The sequence below is a fragment of the Mustela nigripes genome, chromosome 14, assembly GCF_022355385.1.
Source record: "Mustela nigripes isolate SB6536 chromosome 14, MUSNIG.SB6536, whole genome shotgun sequence".
Classification (NCBI taxonomy): Eukaryota; Metazoa; Chordata; class Mammalia; order Carnivora; family Mustelidae; genus Mustela; species Mustela nigripes.
This window is the reverse complement of record NC_081570.1, coordinates 1,194,848-1,210,301: the sequence shown is the minus strand read 5'-3', so window position 1 is coordinate 1,210,301 and position 15,454 is coordinate 1,194,848. Positions and strand designations below refer to the sequence as shown.

The window sequence follows — 15,454 nt, the reverse complement described above, 5'->3', positions numbered from 1 at the left end:
CCCTGCCCCTGCCCCTGCCCCAGCCCCTGCCCCAGCCCCAGCCCCTGCCCCAGCCCCTGCCCCAGCCCCAGCCCCTGCCCCTTACCCCGCCCTGGCGCCCCCCACCTCCCAGCCGCCCCCGTCACGGCCGGTAGCGAAGTTGTTTCGGGTCCCCGGCTGTAAGCGGCCAGGTAGGCCTGGCTCCTGGGCAGCGCGCACTCTGCGGCCCCGCCCGGGTCCGCGCAGGGATGGAAGACCGTGTCCTGCTGCGGAGGACACCCGGAGCAGGCCAGGGCGGGCGCAGGCTCAGATCCTTGCGGTGGCCTCAGCTGGCTTGTGCCTGCCCGAAGCCGAGAGTGAGCGCTTGCCCGGCCCCAGCCACGGGTCACACGCTGACCTGTGGGAGCTGGGCAAGAGTGCTCCTCTCCTGGAAGGACTGGGGCGTCCTGGCAGCGCCGGGCGGCCCCTTGGAGCCGCGTGCATGGGATGCTTTTGCCACCCGCTGCTCCCCAGAGTTGCTCTACTGTCTGGGACTTGGGTGGGTGGGGGCGCGTCCTCCAGGAGGTGGGAGCCGTGGGGAGGCGGGGCTGGGTCCTGTGTTCTCAGCCTGCAGATGCCCGGGGTGGTGAGCAGCGCTGCTGTGGGGCCCTGACCTGGTGGCAGGTGTGCCAAGGAGCCCATATGGAGCCCGGCACAGGAGGAGCATGGGAGCTGATGAAACGTCCTGCCAGGGTGCATGTTGGGCTGGCGAGGGGAAGCTTAGAGGCCCGGCTTGGGGGTTCCCAAGCCAGGCTTCCCGGGAGGCCCCTCAGGACTCTCCTCTGTGTGTCTTTGGAGACCCGCCCATGCCTCCAGGTGGCCGGGCCGTAGGGTGTGCGCCCTCGGGCATGCACCCGGTTTTGCTGCTTGGGAGCGAGTCGGCACTTAGCGTTTCTGAGGTGCAGCCAGAATTGGCTGGCCACGGGGTTTACCTTTGATCTTCTGTGTGGCCCCCAGAGGCAGGTTGTAGCCACAGGACGCAGGCAGTCCAGGAAGGTGTCCTCCGGCGCCAGCCCAGGCGGGGCTCCTGGGCAGAGGACACTCGGGATATTTTTAGTGTCCGTGTTCATTTCCCCTCTTGGGAGGTTCGCTGGGTCTCGGTCCCATGTCTGTGTTTCTCCAAAGGACACAGTCATTGTTCCAAAGGACAGACCTTGTGTGCGTTCCCAGGGCTGGTAGGAGGTCACCACTCGGGTGCGGGTCCTCAGCCCTGAGTGCACCAGTCACCGTGCGCGCCTATAGTCTGCTTTAAAAACAGGTTTCTCCCGCTTCCCCTGGCCTCTCCAGGCCTCTTGGTCCAGCAGAGCTCGGCTGCTCTGTGTCCTCGGCAGGCCTTTCTCTCTCGGACGCTCGTGTCAGCCGAGTGGGTTCCTCACTTGGAAAGCAGTGGGGACATTTTGTCAACACAGATTGGGGTGTCCCGCGCCCCTTGTTGCCCAAAATAGGAGGACAGGCCAAGAAGGCGGAGGAGAGGACGGCCCTGAGTCAGGCCCCGCGGGTCTGGGTGAGTGGGCAGGTCTTGGCTCAGGGGCTGGAGAAGGGACCCAAGGAGGCTGCTCCCACGGTCCGCTGCTCCTGGCTCTGGACTGGGGAGGCTGCGGTGCCCGCCAGCGAGCCCAGGGCTGCGTGCATGGCTCCTCTTAGGCTTGACGTGCCATGACCTGTGGCTGGGAGCTGGGTTGGCATTCGCTAAATCCAGAGGATCCTGAGAGCAGATGAGCTCTCGGCCCTGCCTGCCCCTGCCCCTGCTCTGCTCTGTGAGCTCAGCCCGGTTCAGGCTGACAGCCCTGCTCTGCACGTCCCCACTCACCTCCTAGACCCCTGACTCTTCCCTCCCGACGGGGTGTGGAGAGACGAGTCTGGGCTGCTGGGCATTGCCTCATGGGGGGCGTGTGGCGTGGGGCACACAGACCTGACTTCCCTCCCCCAAACCCCAACACTCATATTTGCTTGTGATTTAAAGTTCACCCAAAGAAGACACACCCTGAGACTGGGTTTCCGTGGCAGGGTGGAGGGGGCTCGTTTAGGGTCACTTTTTGAAAAGTCTCTCAAGGTGTATCTTCATCCCTTTGCGTTGCTGGTCTTTTTAGGAAACCGTTAATTCAGAGCGAAGGACGCTCTGGGCCAGGCGGGGATTGGGGGCGGGGAGGACGGATAAGGAGGCTTAAGACCAAGTTCTCCCTCTAAAGCCCACGGTCTGGGGATGAGGTAAGCCTGTGCCTGGGTGGCCTGAACAGGGCCCGCCAAGGGCAGGTCACTGCGGCCCTCGCAGGCCCGTCCACACTGCGGCGGGCTCCCCGCGCGTGCTCTCGGCAGCGGGTTTCTCTTCCCTGGGCCAGCTTCAGCCCCCAGATGTTTCCCGCCTCGAGTGTTTCTTGTATGTTCCCTTGGGATCCTGTCACAAAGCAGCGGTCGGAGATTAGCCTCAGCCTCCCCCTCACATAGGGCTCTGCCTCACCTGGGCCAGCCCACAGAGCCCGGCAGGTTTCGAAGCGGCTCTCAGCCCCGAGCCTCCCGAGCCGCCTCCTCCTCGTCCTCCCCGGCGGTCGTGCACGGACCCACTGGCCGCCTCACTCCGCACGCTCGGAAGTGACCGCCCAGGACGGCTTTTTAAGTGGCCCTGAAACGTGTTTCAGGCAAATAAAGCCTCTTCTGCTTCCCGATGCTGGGCTTCCCTGGGTGTTCACAAGGCCGGCCGGGAGGAGGAGACCCTGCCGCCCGCCGTGTGGCCGCCCCGCCCAGAGCCGTGAGAGGGCACGCTGGTGAAGCAGCCCCTCCTCTGCTCGCCCCCTCCGGAGGATACTTTTGTTACCGCTTCCCCCGAGCCATCAGGGCCGGCGGGGTGCGGGTCAGTGAAAGCTGTGTACTCGCCAGCTTCCTCTGTCGGGTCATTTTCACAGTCGGAGTCTGAAACAGAGTTTTTCTGAACCACTCATGATCGCTGAGGCTTCCCGGAAACAGGACGCTTTCCTTCCTGCCCAGGACTGGATGCGGAGGGGCGGGGGACAGGCTCAGGCCTGGTGTGGTCTCAAAGACAGCGGAGTGTCTGGGTCTCCCGGTTCATCCCCTTCCTCTGCCCGGGGCCCTGCAGAGTGTCGGGCTCAAGTTACACCAAGTGCCTCACGCACAGGACAGTGTGGCAGAGGAGACGGTGCGCAGAAGAGCCTCGGGCCCTCCCGTCCGGCTCCTGACTTTGCCCGTCTGTGTCTCCCCTGCCAGGGGGCTCGCTGACCAAGCTGGCCTACTACTCCACCGTGCAGCACAAAGTGGCCAGAGTGCGGTCCTTCGACTACTCGGGCAAGGTGAGCCGCCTGGCGGGCTGGGTGGTCAGGCACCGCGGTGCCCCCTGCACGGTGCTCTCCCGGCCCGCCGCGCCCACCGCTCACCCCTTCGCTTAGCCTCCTGGATGTTCCTCATGTGAAAACCCCTCCCTGCTCCCTCGCTCACTCCCCTTCCACCAGGGACCCCAGCAGGAGCACCCGCTGCCTCCCCGGCTCCACCTCCCACCTGAACCCCCTAGAGAGCTGGGCCTGTTCAGGGCTCTCACGTCCACGTCCTTCCCTCCCTGAGGGCAGCACGCGCACCCAGACCCCCGCCCTCTACCCGCAGGACGCAGAGCAGGACCACGAGCCGCCCTACGAGGTCTCTGTGCAGGAGGAGGTCACTGCCCGGCTACACTTCGTCAAGTTCGAGAACACCTACATCGAAGCCTGCCTGGACTTCATCAAAGACCACCTCGTCAGCACGGAGACCAAGGTCATCCAGGCCACCGGGGGCGGGGCCTACAGGTTCAAGGACCTCATCGAAGAAAAGCTGCAGCTGAGGTCGGTGGGGGCCGCAGGGGCTGCAGGAGAGCAGGGGCTGCTGGCCTCGGGTCTCGGGGTCGGGCTCTGAAGGGGCAAGGGTCTGAGCTGGGCTGGCATCAGGCTTCTGTTGGCCGAAGCCGAGGACGGCCAGGGTGGCCGAGGAGAGGAGGGGGCCCTGCTCCTGCGGCGGCGCTCCCCGTCCTGCTGGGGCAGAGGTCCCTGACGTCTTCGCCCACGTGGGGAGTGAGGCTGGGGCCACGCGCGCAGCAGAGTTCTGGGTCTTCGGGTGCGTGCAGCTGGCCCGTCCAAAGCCATTTGCCGGGCAGAGGGGAAGGGGCCGGTCTGAGCTGTGTCCGGGGCGTGTCTGGGAGCCTTGCGTCCCTTGCGAGTGGGCGGCTGAGCGCAGCCAGGAGGGAGCCCTGGAGGGAGCCCGGGGCCGGCGCAGCCCGAGCCGCCGCGCACAGCAGAGGCGCTGTACCATCCAGGCTCTGTCCCTTGCAGAGTGGACAAGGAGGACGTGATGACATGCTTGATAAAAGGCTGCAACTTTGTGCTGAAGAACATCCCCCACGAGGCCTTTGTGTATCAGAAAGATTCCGACCCCGAGTTCCGATTCCAGACCAATCACCCCAACATCTTCCCGTATCTGCTGGTCAACATCGGCTCTGGAGTCTCTATTGTGAAGGTGACGCACGCTGTGGGGGTCGCACTTGTGGCCGCCGGGCAGGGGTCGCTGTCTGCTGGAGCCGGCCGGGGGCGGGGGCGTGGCCACCTGGGGGGCGCCAGCGTGGGCTGTCGGGGGCACGGCAGGCGGCCAGGTGTGGCGCTCAGGAATGGAGTTTGCCGCAGCGTGGGGCCGGGCGCTGCTGACCGGCCTCCGGCACTGTGCGTGCAGGTGGAGACCGAGGACAGATTCGAGTGGGTCGGCGGCAGCTCCATCGGGGGCGGCACCTTCTGGGGACTTGGGGCTCTGCTCACCAAAACAAAGGTACTGCAGGGGCCGCAGAGAGATGCCGCGGGCTCTGCTCCGGGTCCTGGGTCCCAGACCATCTCAGGAGGGGAGTGGCAGCCGCGAGGCCCGAGGCTGGTGGCTGGGGGTCCGACCAGGGACCCTGGGCCTCGTCCTGGCCGTGGTTCTTGGTTGCTGCAGGATGGCCATTCATACTGCCGGTGTCGTCCGGGGCAGGGGGCGGCCAGTGGAGCCCTGACTGCCTCTCCTACGCTCAGCTTGACCCCCTTCCCGGACTCCGGAGGGCCTCCTGGCCCACCACGTGCTGCTCCACGGGCTGCGGCAGCGCTGGCAGTTCCCGCAGCACCCCCCTTCTGGCCCCCATCCCCGCAGAAGTTCGACGAGCTGCTGCACTTGGCCTCCAAGGGCCAGCACAGGAACGTGGACATGCTGGTGCAGGACATCTACGGCGGGGCCCACCAGACCCTGGGGCTGGGCGGCAGCCTCATCGCCAGCAGCTTCGGGAAGTCCGCCATGGCCGACAGAGGTACCTGCTCCCCACAATGCCCTCTGCGTGCCGCCAGCCCCCTCGCGGCCCGGCCCTGCCCAGCAGCGCCCACCTGTGCCTCCTCCAGAGTTCTCCAAGGAGGACATGGCCAAGAGTCTGCTGCACATGATCAGCAACGACATCGGGCAGCTCGCCTGCCTCCACGCCAGGCTGCATGGCCTGGACAGGGTGTACTTCGGCGGGTTCTTCATCCGCGGCCACCCCGTCACCATGCGCACCATCACCTACAGCATCAACTTCTTCTCCAAGGTGACCCCGCGGGCCCCTGGAGCTGCCGCTCCTCCCAACCCTCCCCGACGCTCACTAGCTCGCCCTCCTGCCCTCCCTGATGCTCTGGTGCCAGCCCTCCATGTCCTCAGAACCTGTCGACCAAAGGGCAGGGGGGCCCAGGGCAGGCTTTTCCCGGACCCCTGCCCCTTTGCCCTGGTGGGTTCCAGCACCAGGCGCCGTGGCCGTCTCAGAGTTGGTCACGGTGGCAGCGGTGGGCGCGCGGCTGCCGTCTCCCCCGTGGATGAGCTGAGCTCGGGGACGTCCTTCATTCCCCGGGACACTCTGGGCTGGGCCTGCGAGTGGGGTGCTTGGGTGGGTGTTAATTTTGTGGAAGAAGCTAGTCACTCTCTGATTTCTCCAAATGCCAAGCTTTTAACTTCAGCCCTGAATGTGGTTTTGTGGACGAGTGCATCGCGGACTTTTCGGGAAGCCTCTGCCACATAGGGAGGTGGACGGCGGGCGGCGGGTCAGTTCCGAGCTGCCCAGACTCCCCCCGTGGCGGTGAGGCCAGCTCAGACAGGGTCTTGCTGTGGCAGGGGGAGGTCCAGGCGCTGTTTCTGAGACACGAGGGCTACCTGGGAGCCATCGGAGCGTTTCTTAAAGGAGCAGAACAAGACAGTGAGTCCAGCGGCCGGGGTGACGTCGCGTCCCAACAGTGCAGGGCACATGGGAGCAAGAAGCGGTGGAGGCTGTGGAAGTGGGTCTCTAACCTTCCCAGGAGGTGCCGGCCCACTGCCCTCACTCACCCTCTGGAGTCCAGCGCCTGCATGGTGGTCTCGGTGGGCCAGGCGGGGGTGGGGGCAGGAGCTGGCCCGGGGCAGACGGGGGCCGAGGCAGGGGCTGGCCCTCAGCAGCAGTCCTTCCTTCTTCCTGGGGGTCGTCTGTGCGTGACGAGGGCAAGGAACGCGCCTTGGCGGCCTGCCTGTTGAAGTCCACTTGGAGGGCATGATGGGGAGGCGGACTGCTCTAAGATGCTTGGAAAGGTCCAAGTAATCGTACAAGGGTTCAGTACTAGCGAGAGAGACCACGGTGCCACCGCCCCAGGCTCCCTTGGTGTTGTGGGGACCCTCCGTGGCGGTTGGGCCGTGCTGGGGTGTGGGCACAGAGTGGTACCCCCGGGGTGACCCCTGGTTTTCTCCCGTCCAGACCCTAACCAGTACAGCTGGGGAGAGAACTATGCAGGCAGCTCCGGGCTGATGAGCTCGTCCCCAGAGCTCTGCCCGACGCAGCGGGCCAGGAGCGGCACCGTAAGTGCGGGGTTCTTGGTGGGGTCAGGTTCCGAGAACCCCTGTCCTGGCCACTGACCAACCGTGGACGATAAGAACAGGGGGGCTGGTTTCCCTCCTCAGGCCCCAGCAGTTCTGTGTTTTCCAAAAGTTCCACAGGAGCCCCAAGACCGTGCAGTGCAGGCCCCTGTTTGCAGGGAGCATACAGTGTGTGCTTCCGCGGTGCGGTGGGGCCACTGACAGCAGAACCAGGGTCAGCACCAACCTGGGCCCCTCCCGTAGACCACGTTCTCTGCCTGATGGTTTCAAACCTGCGGAGGCACAGAGTCTCTTGCCCTGGGAAGCTTCCTACCCATTGCTCGACCCCCAGCTGGGGAGACACCTGTGTGACTGGGCAGGGGCTCCTCCGTCCTGCTGAGCGGGCAAAGAGGGTCTCCCACCAGGACCAGTATCAGCCCAACACAGGACGCTGCCACTGTGGCCCGTACTGGGGAACTCACAGGCTTACTGAGGACGCCCCCCCACTGGCTTGTCACTCTTGTAAGTCTCTGAGCACTTGGCAGAGCTCAGGCGCCGGCCAGAGAGCCAGCTGGGGGAGTCCGGGCGGCCAGTCTGGGCACACGGGTCAGATTGCCTCCTTCAGGACCGGCCTGCTGGCTTGTCGGATGCAACACTGGTTTTCAGTTGTAGACGCAGGTTCTCTCACAAGTCGGCGTAAGCACCGTAAGAACACGGGATCTAATCATGAGTTCCCCACGAGAACCCCTCCCAGGGCCCCGCGTGCCGGCCCGGCCGTGCCAGTAGGTGGCAGGTGCAGGGTCTCTGCATCTTTGACCCCCGCTTCTGGTCTGTGGAGGCGCGACGTGGATTCCTGCCTCAGGGATCGCAGAGCCCAACGGACACGTGAGCGAGGAGGGCGAGTGTCGAGCTGGCGTGCGTGCCGGCTTGCTCCGCGCCTCACGCACCCGTCCTGCCGGGTCTCCATGTGGCCTGCAAGGCAGGGGCAGAGGCTCCCTTCACACACGGGCGTGCAGAGCCTACACAAGGCAAAGCTGAGGTGTGAGCTGCTTGTCGGCCGGACGGGGTGCCCCGAACACCGGGCCGAGGCCCCGGAGATGGGCGACCGTCCACTTTCCTTCATTGCCTGGCAATGCACCAGCTGTTTCCTGGCTGAGCGCCCTGTGATTCAGGCACCCCGAGAGCCAGGGTGCCCCAGGTGCAGGCACCCAGCTCAGAGCACGCCTGCCTTTTGCCCTCCCGGCTTGCTGGTCTGGCCGCGGGCAGACGAGAGCGGAGTCGGGTGCGCGGCCACAAGCAGGGAGAGGGCTGCCAGGCTCATGCCGAGTGAGGTGTGAGCACGTCTCCGGGGACCAGGGCTGGTGTGACACCAGCCTCGTCTGAGCAACATAAAACTTAAAAGTGGCCGAGGGACGGCTCCTCCGGAAATGGCCGGAGCATGTGCTTATGGCTGGTGGTCCTAGGTAGCACGTCGGGCGGGGAGGAGTCCTACCCCTCGGCGTAGCCAGGGAGTTGGTTCTGGACACAGCATGCGTGGAGGGCACCCGTGCTGTGGAGAGAAAGGAGCCAGCATGGGAGCCTGGACTGCCGGCCCCACGGGGTCCCTGTGGCCTTGCTGTGGGTATGGTACCACGGGAGTCACGGAACAAGGGCCGGCTGGGCAGAGAGGGGACCATGCCCGTGGGGGCTGGAGTGGCAGAGACGGGGCCAGAAGTGCAGCCAGCGTGTGTGGGGAGAGCAGCACATGCTGGTGCAGGCGTCCCCGACCACAGGGCCACCCCGTCGCAGGAGCACCAGCACAGTCACTGGGAGGGACATGGCCTCGGTGGGGTTGGGCGGACTCAGGATCCGGGGAGCCTGGCTCTGGGCGCTGAGGCCGGGAAGGGCTGTAAGGTGGGTGGGCGGGCCCGGGAAGAAGGGGCCTGTCCGCCCCGTCCTCGTCCGCTCCCCCCGAGGAGCTGCTGCTCAGACTGGCCCGAGGGGTCTCGGTCTTCCGGGACCGCCCGGCTGACGCGCGTGTCGCCTCTCCCCCTCCCAGTTTGACTTGCTGGAGATGGACCGGCTGGAGCGGCCGCTGGTCAACCTGCCCCTCCTTCTGGACCCTTCTTCCTACGTGCCTGACACGGTCGACCTGACGGACGACGCACCAGCCCGCAAGTACTGGCTCACCTGCTTCGAGGAGGCCCTGGACGGGGTGAGGGCTCGGGGCGGACCGGCCGCCCCCGGGGACGAGAGACGGGCATCTCTGGAAACCGTGGGGCTTCCGAGGAGCAGCGACAGTTGTGGGGGGGTTGGTCGGTGGCTGTGGGGTCTGAGTCGGACTTTGAGAGTTGATTCCTGTTCCTTGGGTGTAGGTGCGACCCCGTGGGCTTCGTGGGTCCGAAGCACCTGGGGCCGTGCCAGGTCACCGCGCTGGTCCTGTGTTTGGGCAGAGGCACGCGGTTGACGCGGGGTCGGGGGCGACGGCGGTGGGACTCCAGGCCCGGGTGGGTTGCGTCTCAGGCCTTCCCGGCCCCTGCGAATGTCCTTTTCAGTCCTCACAGGCCTCCAGGCTCTGTCCTCTGAGTGAGGGGCCTCCAGGCTGGGACCTCGCATGGCCTCCTAGGATGGTCCCAGGCCACCTGTCCCCCCCCAACCTCCGGTGCCGCAGGAGCTCATCCCAGCTGATGTGGCTCTGATCCCCGGGTGGGGGCCAGCGGTGACCCCATTCCCACCCCACAGGGGAGAGCCCGGGACCCCGATCTCCAGCGGCCGTGGGCCTGTGTGTGGGGACGTGCTCGGACCACGGCCCTGGCCACGCAGAGGCCGGGGCCTTGCTAAGCGGCCTGTGCCCGGCAGGTGGTGAAACGTGCCGTGGCCAGCCAGCCGGGCTCAGCAGATGCGGCCGAGAGGGCCGAGAAGTTCCGGCAAAAGTACTGGGGCAAACTGCAGACGCTGCGGCATCAGCCGTTGTGAGTGTCCGCGCCGGGCTCCGGTAGCCGCCCTGGGCACCGTGTGCCTCTGCCTGGCCTCCCCGCGCACCTGCTCCGCAGCTGCTTTGCCGCGAGGACGCTCTCCGGGGGCCGAGGCGGCGGCCGGGGGGAGGCCGTATACTTGGTGGCCGACCCCCTGAGCTGCCTTCTTCCACCTTTTCCCCAGCGCCTACGGGACCCTGACCGTGCGCAGCCTGTTGGACACGAGGGAGCACTGTTTGAACGAGTTCAACTTCCCAGACCCCTACTCCAAAGTGAGTGCCGCCCCCCTGCGTGGGGTTGGTGCCTGCGAGGGGGGTGCGGGCAGCAGGGGGCAGGGGTGCAGCCTGGCCTGGCCTGGCCTGCCTGGTGCGAGCACTGGGTGGTCTCTCGGTGGGCGGTGCCTGTCTCTGGCCTGGTGGGGTCGGCGTCCGGCCTCAGGGTTGGCGTTTGTGGACAGCAGTCCTGCTTTCGCAGGTGACAAGCCGCCCGAGCCCACCAGCCGGCTGAGAGGTACCAGCCTCCTCAGACCGTTGTGCCCAGGAGGCCATGTGCCCGGGGATGGCGGCCAGGGCTCCAAGCCAGCGCCGCATACCCCACCTCCTGCCTCCCTTGCCCTCAGACGGACTATCTGGGGATAGGGCGTGGGGTACCTGCGAGGGTCTGAGTCTCCCACCATAGCCCATCTCTGCCCTGCCTGGGGACACGGCACAAGCTCCTCGTGGCCGTGTCTGAGTGTGCACCCCGAGGCTGTGGCTGAGTGTGCGCCCCGCGGCCATGACTGAGTGTTGGCCCCGCGGCTGTGGCTGAGTGTGCGCCCCGCGGCCGTGTCTGAGTGCGCCCGCGCGGCCGTGACTGAATGTGCGCCTGCGGCCGTGTGAGTGTGCGCCTGCGGCCGTGGCTGAGTGTTGGCCCCGCGGCTGTGGCTGAGTGTGCGCCCGCGGCCGCGCTGTTCTCAGTCAGTAGCTGTCAGCATCCAGGGTTGCCGGAACGCCTGTGACAGCTGGGCGTCCGTTCCCTCAGGGCGGCCTCATGGGGACATCCACAGCGGGGCGCCCTCCCTCTGCCTGGTCCTCTGAGGGCCCGAGGGAGGCAGGGCCGTGCCTTCACGCCAACCAGCGACTCGCCTTTCCCCGCAGGTCAAGCAGAAGGAAAACGGAGTGGCGCTAAAGTGTTTCCCGAGGGTGATCCGCTGTCTGGACGCCTTGGGCTGGGAGGAGAGGCAGCTGGCCCTGGTGAAGGGGTTGCTGGCGGGGAACGTCTTCGACTGGGGAGCGAAAGCCGTCTCCGAGTAGGTGCTGCTGCCTTCACGGCCCCTCCACGCTTCAGCCCTGCCCCTGCCTGCTCACTCCATCTCGGGCTCAGGGCCACGGCCCGTCCTGTCCCCCTCGGCCACGTGCGCTGCCCCAGCTCGGTCCCTGCGGAGGTGGCATGAGGGATGGGGTCCCGGTGCCCTGGCCCCAGGAGTGGGTGGCGGATTTCCTTCCTGGCTGCCCCGAGCCTGTTCAGAGCAGGCACGTGGAGGGCTGGGCTGTGGGTTTGGGGCGTGATGTTTTCAGATGTAGAAACCCAGATCTGGGCTTTGCACATTACGGTGGGAATCCAACTATACTTAACAGTTGAAACTGGGAGACGGAGGTGCTTTTTGAAGGAGCTCGCAGACGCGGGTGGGAGCAGGTGGCCCAGGGGCCCCGAGGGAGCGGCACCCCCAGCCCAGGCCTGGGCCTCTTCCCTTGCTGGATGCTTGGTCTCCTGCCTGGTGTCCTGTCCTTGCCCTCGCCGGGTCTACGCTGAGAAGCGCCCTCATGCCCTCCTTACCCTTGTCACTAGCTGTCCCTTTGAGTAACATGTCGGGGCATGTGCCGGGCGAGGCCGGGGCTGACCCAGCGCCTTGCCGGAAACTGGCACACACTCGGGACCCTCCCCACCTCCCCCCGCCCCCAGCTCCCCTCCACGCCCCGCGTCCTGGAGCTCGTCCAGACCGCCACTGCTCTGGGGCCTGTGAGACTTGCGTGCTCCAGATCCTAGCGGGCTCAGCCCGTTTGGGCTCCACGGTGAATGCGGAAGCTGAGGTTGGGGTTTTTGTGACTTGTTTTCTCCGCCGTGCAGCGTTCTCGAGTCTGACCCCCAGTTTGGCTTCGAGGAAGCGAAGATGAAGCTGCAAGGTAGGGGCTCCCGTCCGCGCTGGGACTTCGCCCTGCAGGGGAGGGAAGGAGCGAGGGCACGGCTGCGGGAGGGGAGCGGGCCTGCCGGGGCCGGGGGCTGACTGGCTCCGTGTCCCACAGAGCGGCCGTGGCTCGTGGACTCCTACAGCAAGTGGCTTCAGAGGCTGAAGGTACACACCACCGCCCCTGCCTCTGCCCCAGGGCCGGGCCGGGCTCTCGAGGCCCCGGGGGAGGGGGATGGGCACAGGACGGGGCACGGGGCCACTCCAGGGCGGTGCACCGAGGGCCCCCCCCCCCCGGAGGCGGACGCCGCGGCCCCGCTCCCCCAGCCACTGCCCCCTGCAGGCTCTGCTGGTTAGGTCGGTGGCCGCGGCTCAGAGGTCGTTGGGGACACGGTTCCGGAAGAGCCACAGGCGCGTCCCGCCCCCCGCACCCCAGCACCTGCGGGAGCCAGCAGCCCTCGGCCTCGGCCCGCGGGGAACGTGGAGCGCGCAGGGTCTGCAGCGCTTGGGCGCGCCTGTTCCCGACTGAGCGTCCTGGTTTTGTCTTGCAGGGGCCCCCTCACAAATGTGCCTTAATTTTCGCAGATAACAGTGGAGTAGACGTCATTTTGGGAGTCTTCCCCTTTGTCAGGGAGCTTCTCTCTAGAGGGACGGAGGTGAGCGTCCGGGCCGCGGCGGGACCCCTGCCCTGGGCCCGCCCCTCGCAGTGGGGTTGGCGCCGTCGTGGCCTCTGTGGGGCAGGCAGGTTCGGGTGAGGCTCCTCACGCCACGGACCTCGGGTCAGCCCGACCACAGTGTTCTGGGGCCGTCTTCGTCCCGACCCAGGAGCCGGCCCTCCTGGAGCCAGCGAGCAGTGAGAGGTCGTCGGGGTCGTGCCGCTCAGCCGGCAGCCCCGGGTGGGTGGGCAGACACGCGCTGGCTCGGCGCCGGGCGGCGGCCGAGGTCCGTACAAAGCTCGGGGCATCCCGCCGCAGGTCATCCTGGCGTGCAACTCGGGACCTGCCTTGAACGACGTCACCTACTGCGAGTCCCTCATTGTGGCCGAGCGCATCGCGGCCATGGACCCCGTCATCCAGTAAGCTAGCCGGGAGCCCGGGGTCTGCGTGGAGAGGTGGGGGCACGGCGGGAGGGGTGCCGACCGGTCCTTGTGCTCTGCAGCTCGGCGCTCAGGGAGGAGAGGCTGCTGCTGACACAGACGGGCTCCAGCTCCCCGTGTCTGGACCTCAGGTACCCCGAGGCACCTCTGTGCCCGCCCCTGGCCTCCCTGTGTGCCGCAGAAGGCAGCAGCCCCTCGGTGGGGCCCCGGGCGGACGGGCCCCGTCTGGTGAGAGAGGCAGACACCCCCAAGGCTCCTTGGCGCTGATGACCGGGTCACCGCACTGGTGTTTCAGGCCCTGGGGATCCTAGAGCGGGAGAACCGGGCACTGGGAGCCGGCTGGGGCCAGAACAATTCTCGGGGCTGACCTGCTCCCTTTCCAGGGCCGCTGTCAACCAGGAAAGAGGATTTCATCATGGAGAGAAGCGGCGTCAGGCCCGGGGGGGGGGGGCGCTCCAGGCATCCCTGTCAGTTACTGCCCTTTAGGGACACAGGGCATGGTGTCTCCCGGGGGACAGCTCAGTGCAGGGGTAAGGCGCCACCATTCCCCCCCCTCACAGCCCCCTCCCTCCCCACAGCCGCCTGGACAAGGGACTGGCCGTGCTGGTGCGGGAGCGAGGCGCAGACCTGGTGGTGATCGAGGGCATGGGCCGGGCCGTCCACACCAACTACCACGCGGCCCTGCGCTGCGAGAGCCTCAAGCTGGCCGTCATCAAGAACTCCTGGCTGGCCGAGCGGCTGGGCGGCCGGCTCTTCAGTGTCATCTTCAAGTACGAGGTTCCGGCCGAGTGAGGCGCCGGCCCTGCCGGGCAGCTCTCCTCTGCGCTTGTCAGGGACGTGCTCCGACCGCGGCAGGGAAACCGAGTTCCAAGCAGAGCATTCGTGTCGTGCACCTGGGACAGGAGCAGGGGCCAGGCGTGGCCGGGCGCGAGCATGCGCCGTCGGGTCTCTGTGATGCTGCCTCATTCGTGCTGGGAGACGCAACTTGTCCAGTGAGACATGCGTATTGGAATATATTTAACTGTGAAATAATCTTTTATACACACACGTGTACAGATGTAAATCCGCGCTCATGTCTCCAGCAGGTCAGCGGGAGCTCGGGGCGCCCAGAGAGAGCCCGCGGTGTCGTCCGGCCGTGCCGGGTGCTCTCAAGACAGCGGGCCCCATGAGCCCCGCCCTGGGTGGCCGCGAGCAGGGTCTTCCCTCCGCTTACTGCTGGAGCACCTGATCCTATGTGGGCTGTGGGCCGCGGCTGTCCGGTGACTCCCTGTGTCCTTGGCAGTCCTGTCACCAGCACGTCTGTCAGGGAGGGCCGTCCTGTGAGTCCGCAGCCCCACCGCACCCAAGACGGACTGGGGGGCCAGGCCGGGCTGGGCCACGCTCCTGACTGCAGGCGGCAGCCACAGGAGGGTCTTCAGGGGCTCTTGGGCTTGGTGGCCGCACACACTCCTGCTCAGACCCGACCTCATCACGGGGCCGTACGCCCAAGCCCAGAGCCCTGTCTCCGGCCCTCAGAGGGCTGCGCACTGCCCCTTCCCACAGGGCGTGGGCCCGAGGCACGGCTGCTGCCGCAGGACTATGCCCACATGCACGTGGATGCGCTCGGCTGAGTCACCTGGCAGCCGGCCTCAGGAGGCGGCCAGCCCTGTCCCCGATGCCGCAGCTCCTGCCAGGGGCCCTGGCCACTCCTGCACCTTCCAGGCCCCCGGTGAGCCACGCATGCATCAACCCTAGCCCCACGGGCTCGTGGCTGCTTGTGCCAGGCCGGGTCTGTGCCCCCAGTGGCAGCCATTCCCAGGGTCCCTAGGCCAGGCTGGCCCAGCAGGGGTTCCCGTGAACCCCCACCATCCACAAGCGTCCTGCCCCCTCAGCCCACCACAGTCTGGCCTGCATCTCCCCAGCCGACACCCCTGCACCGTTCAGCGGGCTGTGGCCCCCTTTGTATGGCCTCCCTGGCCCCTTGGCCTGATGGCCCTCTGCCCCCTGCTTCCTGGTGCAGGGAGAGCCCAGCACGGATGCCCAGGAGGCCCAAAAAGTCTGGCCAGAGCCTGGCTCAGCCCAACACCCCCACAGGTTCTTCCATCTGCCCAACTTTGCCGTCAGGGGCTGCGGTGCCCCAGCCCTGGCATCAGCTGGGCAGAGCCGTGCAGGCAAGACCCGCCCTGCTGCCAGGCACCCTCTGGGACAGACCCAGCCTCCCCAGGTGTGGCGGCAGGCGGCTCCCAACCAGGGCCAGATGGGAATCGGCCCTGCTTCTCAGCTCCAGGAGCCCCAGCAGCCAGCCTGGCCCAGAAGCCCCTGGCTGATGCCCCCAGGTGCCCTCTTCCAACACACCCCAGATTCTAGGGACCCTGGAGGCCAGGCACACCTCCTAAATGCTCTGCG

General features: G+C 66.8%; 1 protein-coding gene across 2 annotated transcripts in view; it reads left to right on the top strand.

The window, feature by feature from the left end:
- Positions 1-14,114, top strand: part of PANK4 (pantothenate kinase 4 (inactive)) — a 15,073-nt gene extending 959 nt beyond the window's left edge. The window contains exons 2-19 of one of the 2 annotated variants that reach the window (XM_059376919.1): positions 3,238-3,320; positions 3,628-3,842; positions 4,326-4,509; positions 4,720-4,812; positions 5,167-5,320; positions 5,409-5,590; positions 6,148-6,229; positions 6,758-6,858; positions 8,894-9,049; positions 9,694-9,806; positions 9,994-10,081; positions 10,946-11,097; positions 11,916-11,971; positions 12,092-12,141; positions 12,525-12,629; positions 12,948-13,048; positions 13,132-13,200; positions 13,648-14,114. In XM_059376919.1, coding sequence (XP_059232902.1) covers positions 3,238-3,320; positions 3,628-3,842; positions 4,326-4,509; positions 4,720-4,812; positions 5,167-5,320; positions 5,409-5,590; positions 6,148-6,229; positions 6,758-6,858; positions 8,894-9,049; positions 9,694-9,806; positions 9,994-10,081; positions 10,946-11,097; positions 11,916-11,971; positions 12,092-12,141; positions 12,525-12,629; positions 12,948-13,048; positions 13,132-13,200; positions 13,648-13,861 — 2,198 coding nt within the window. In that variant the 3' untranslated portion in view covers positions 13,862-14,114. Of the gene's footprint in view, positions 1-3,237; positions 3,321-3,627; positions 3,843-4,325; positions 4,510-4,719; positions 4,813-5,166; positions 5,321-5,408; positions 5,591-6,147; positions 6,230-6,757; positions 6,859-8,893; positions 9,050-9,693; positions 9,807-9,993; positions 10,082-10,945; positions 11,098-11,915; positions 11,972-12,091; positions 12,142-12,524; positions 12,630-12,947; positions 13,049-13,131; positions 13,201-13,647 lie in introns of those variants that run through there. The other variant, XR_009399727.1, reaches the window with a different exon arrangement.
- Positions 14,115-15,454: the final 1,340 nt, after the last annotated feature.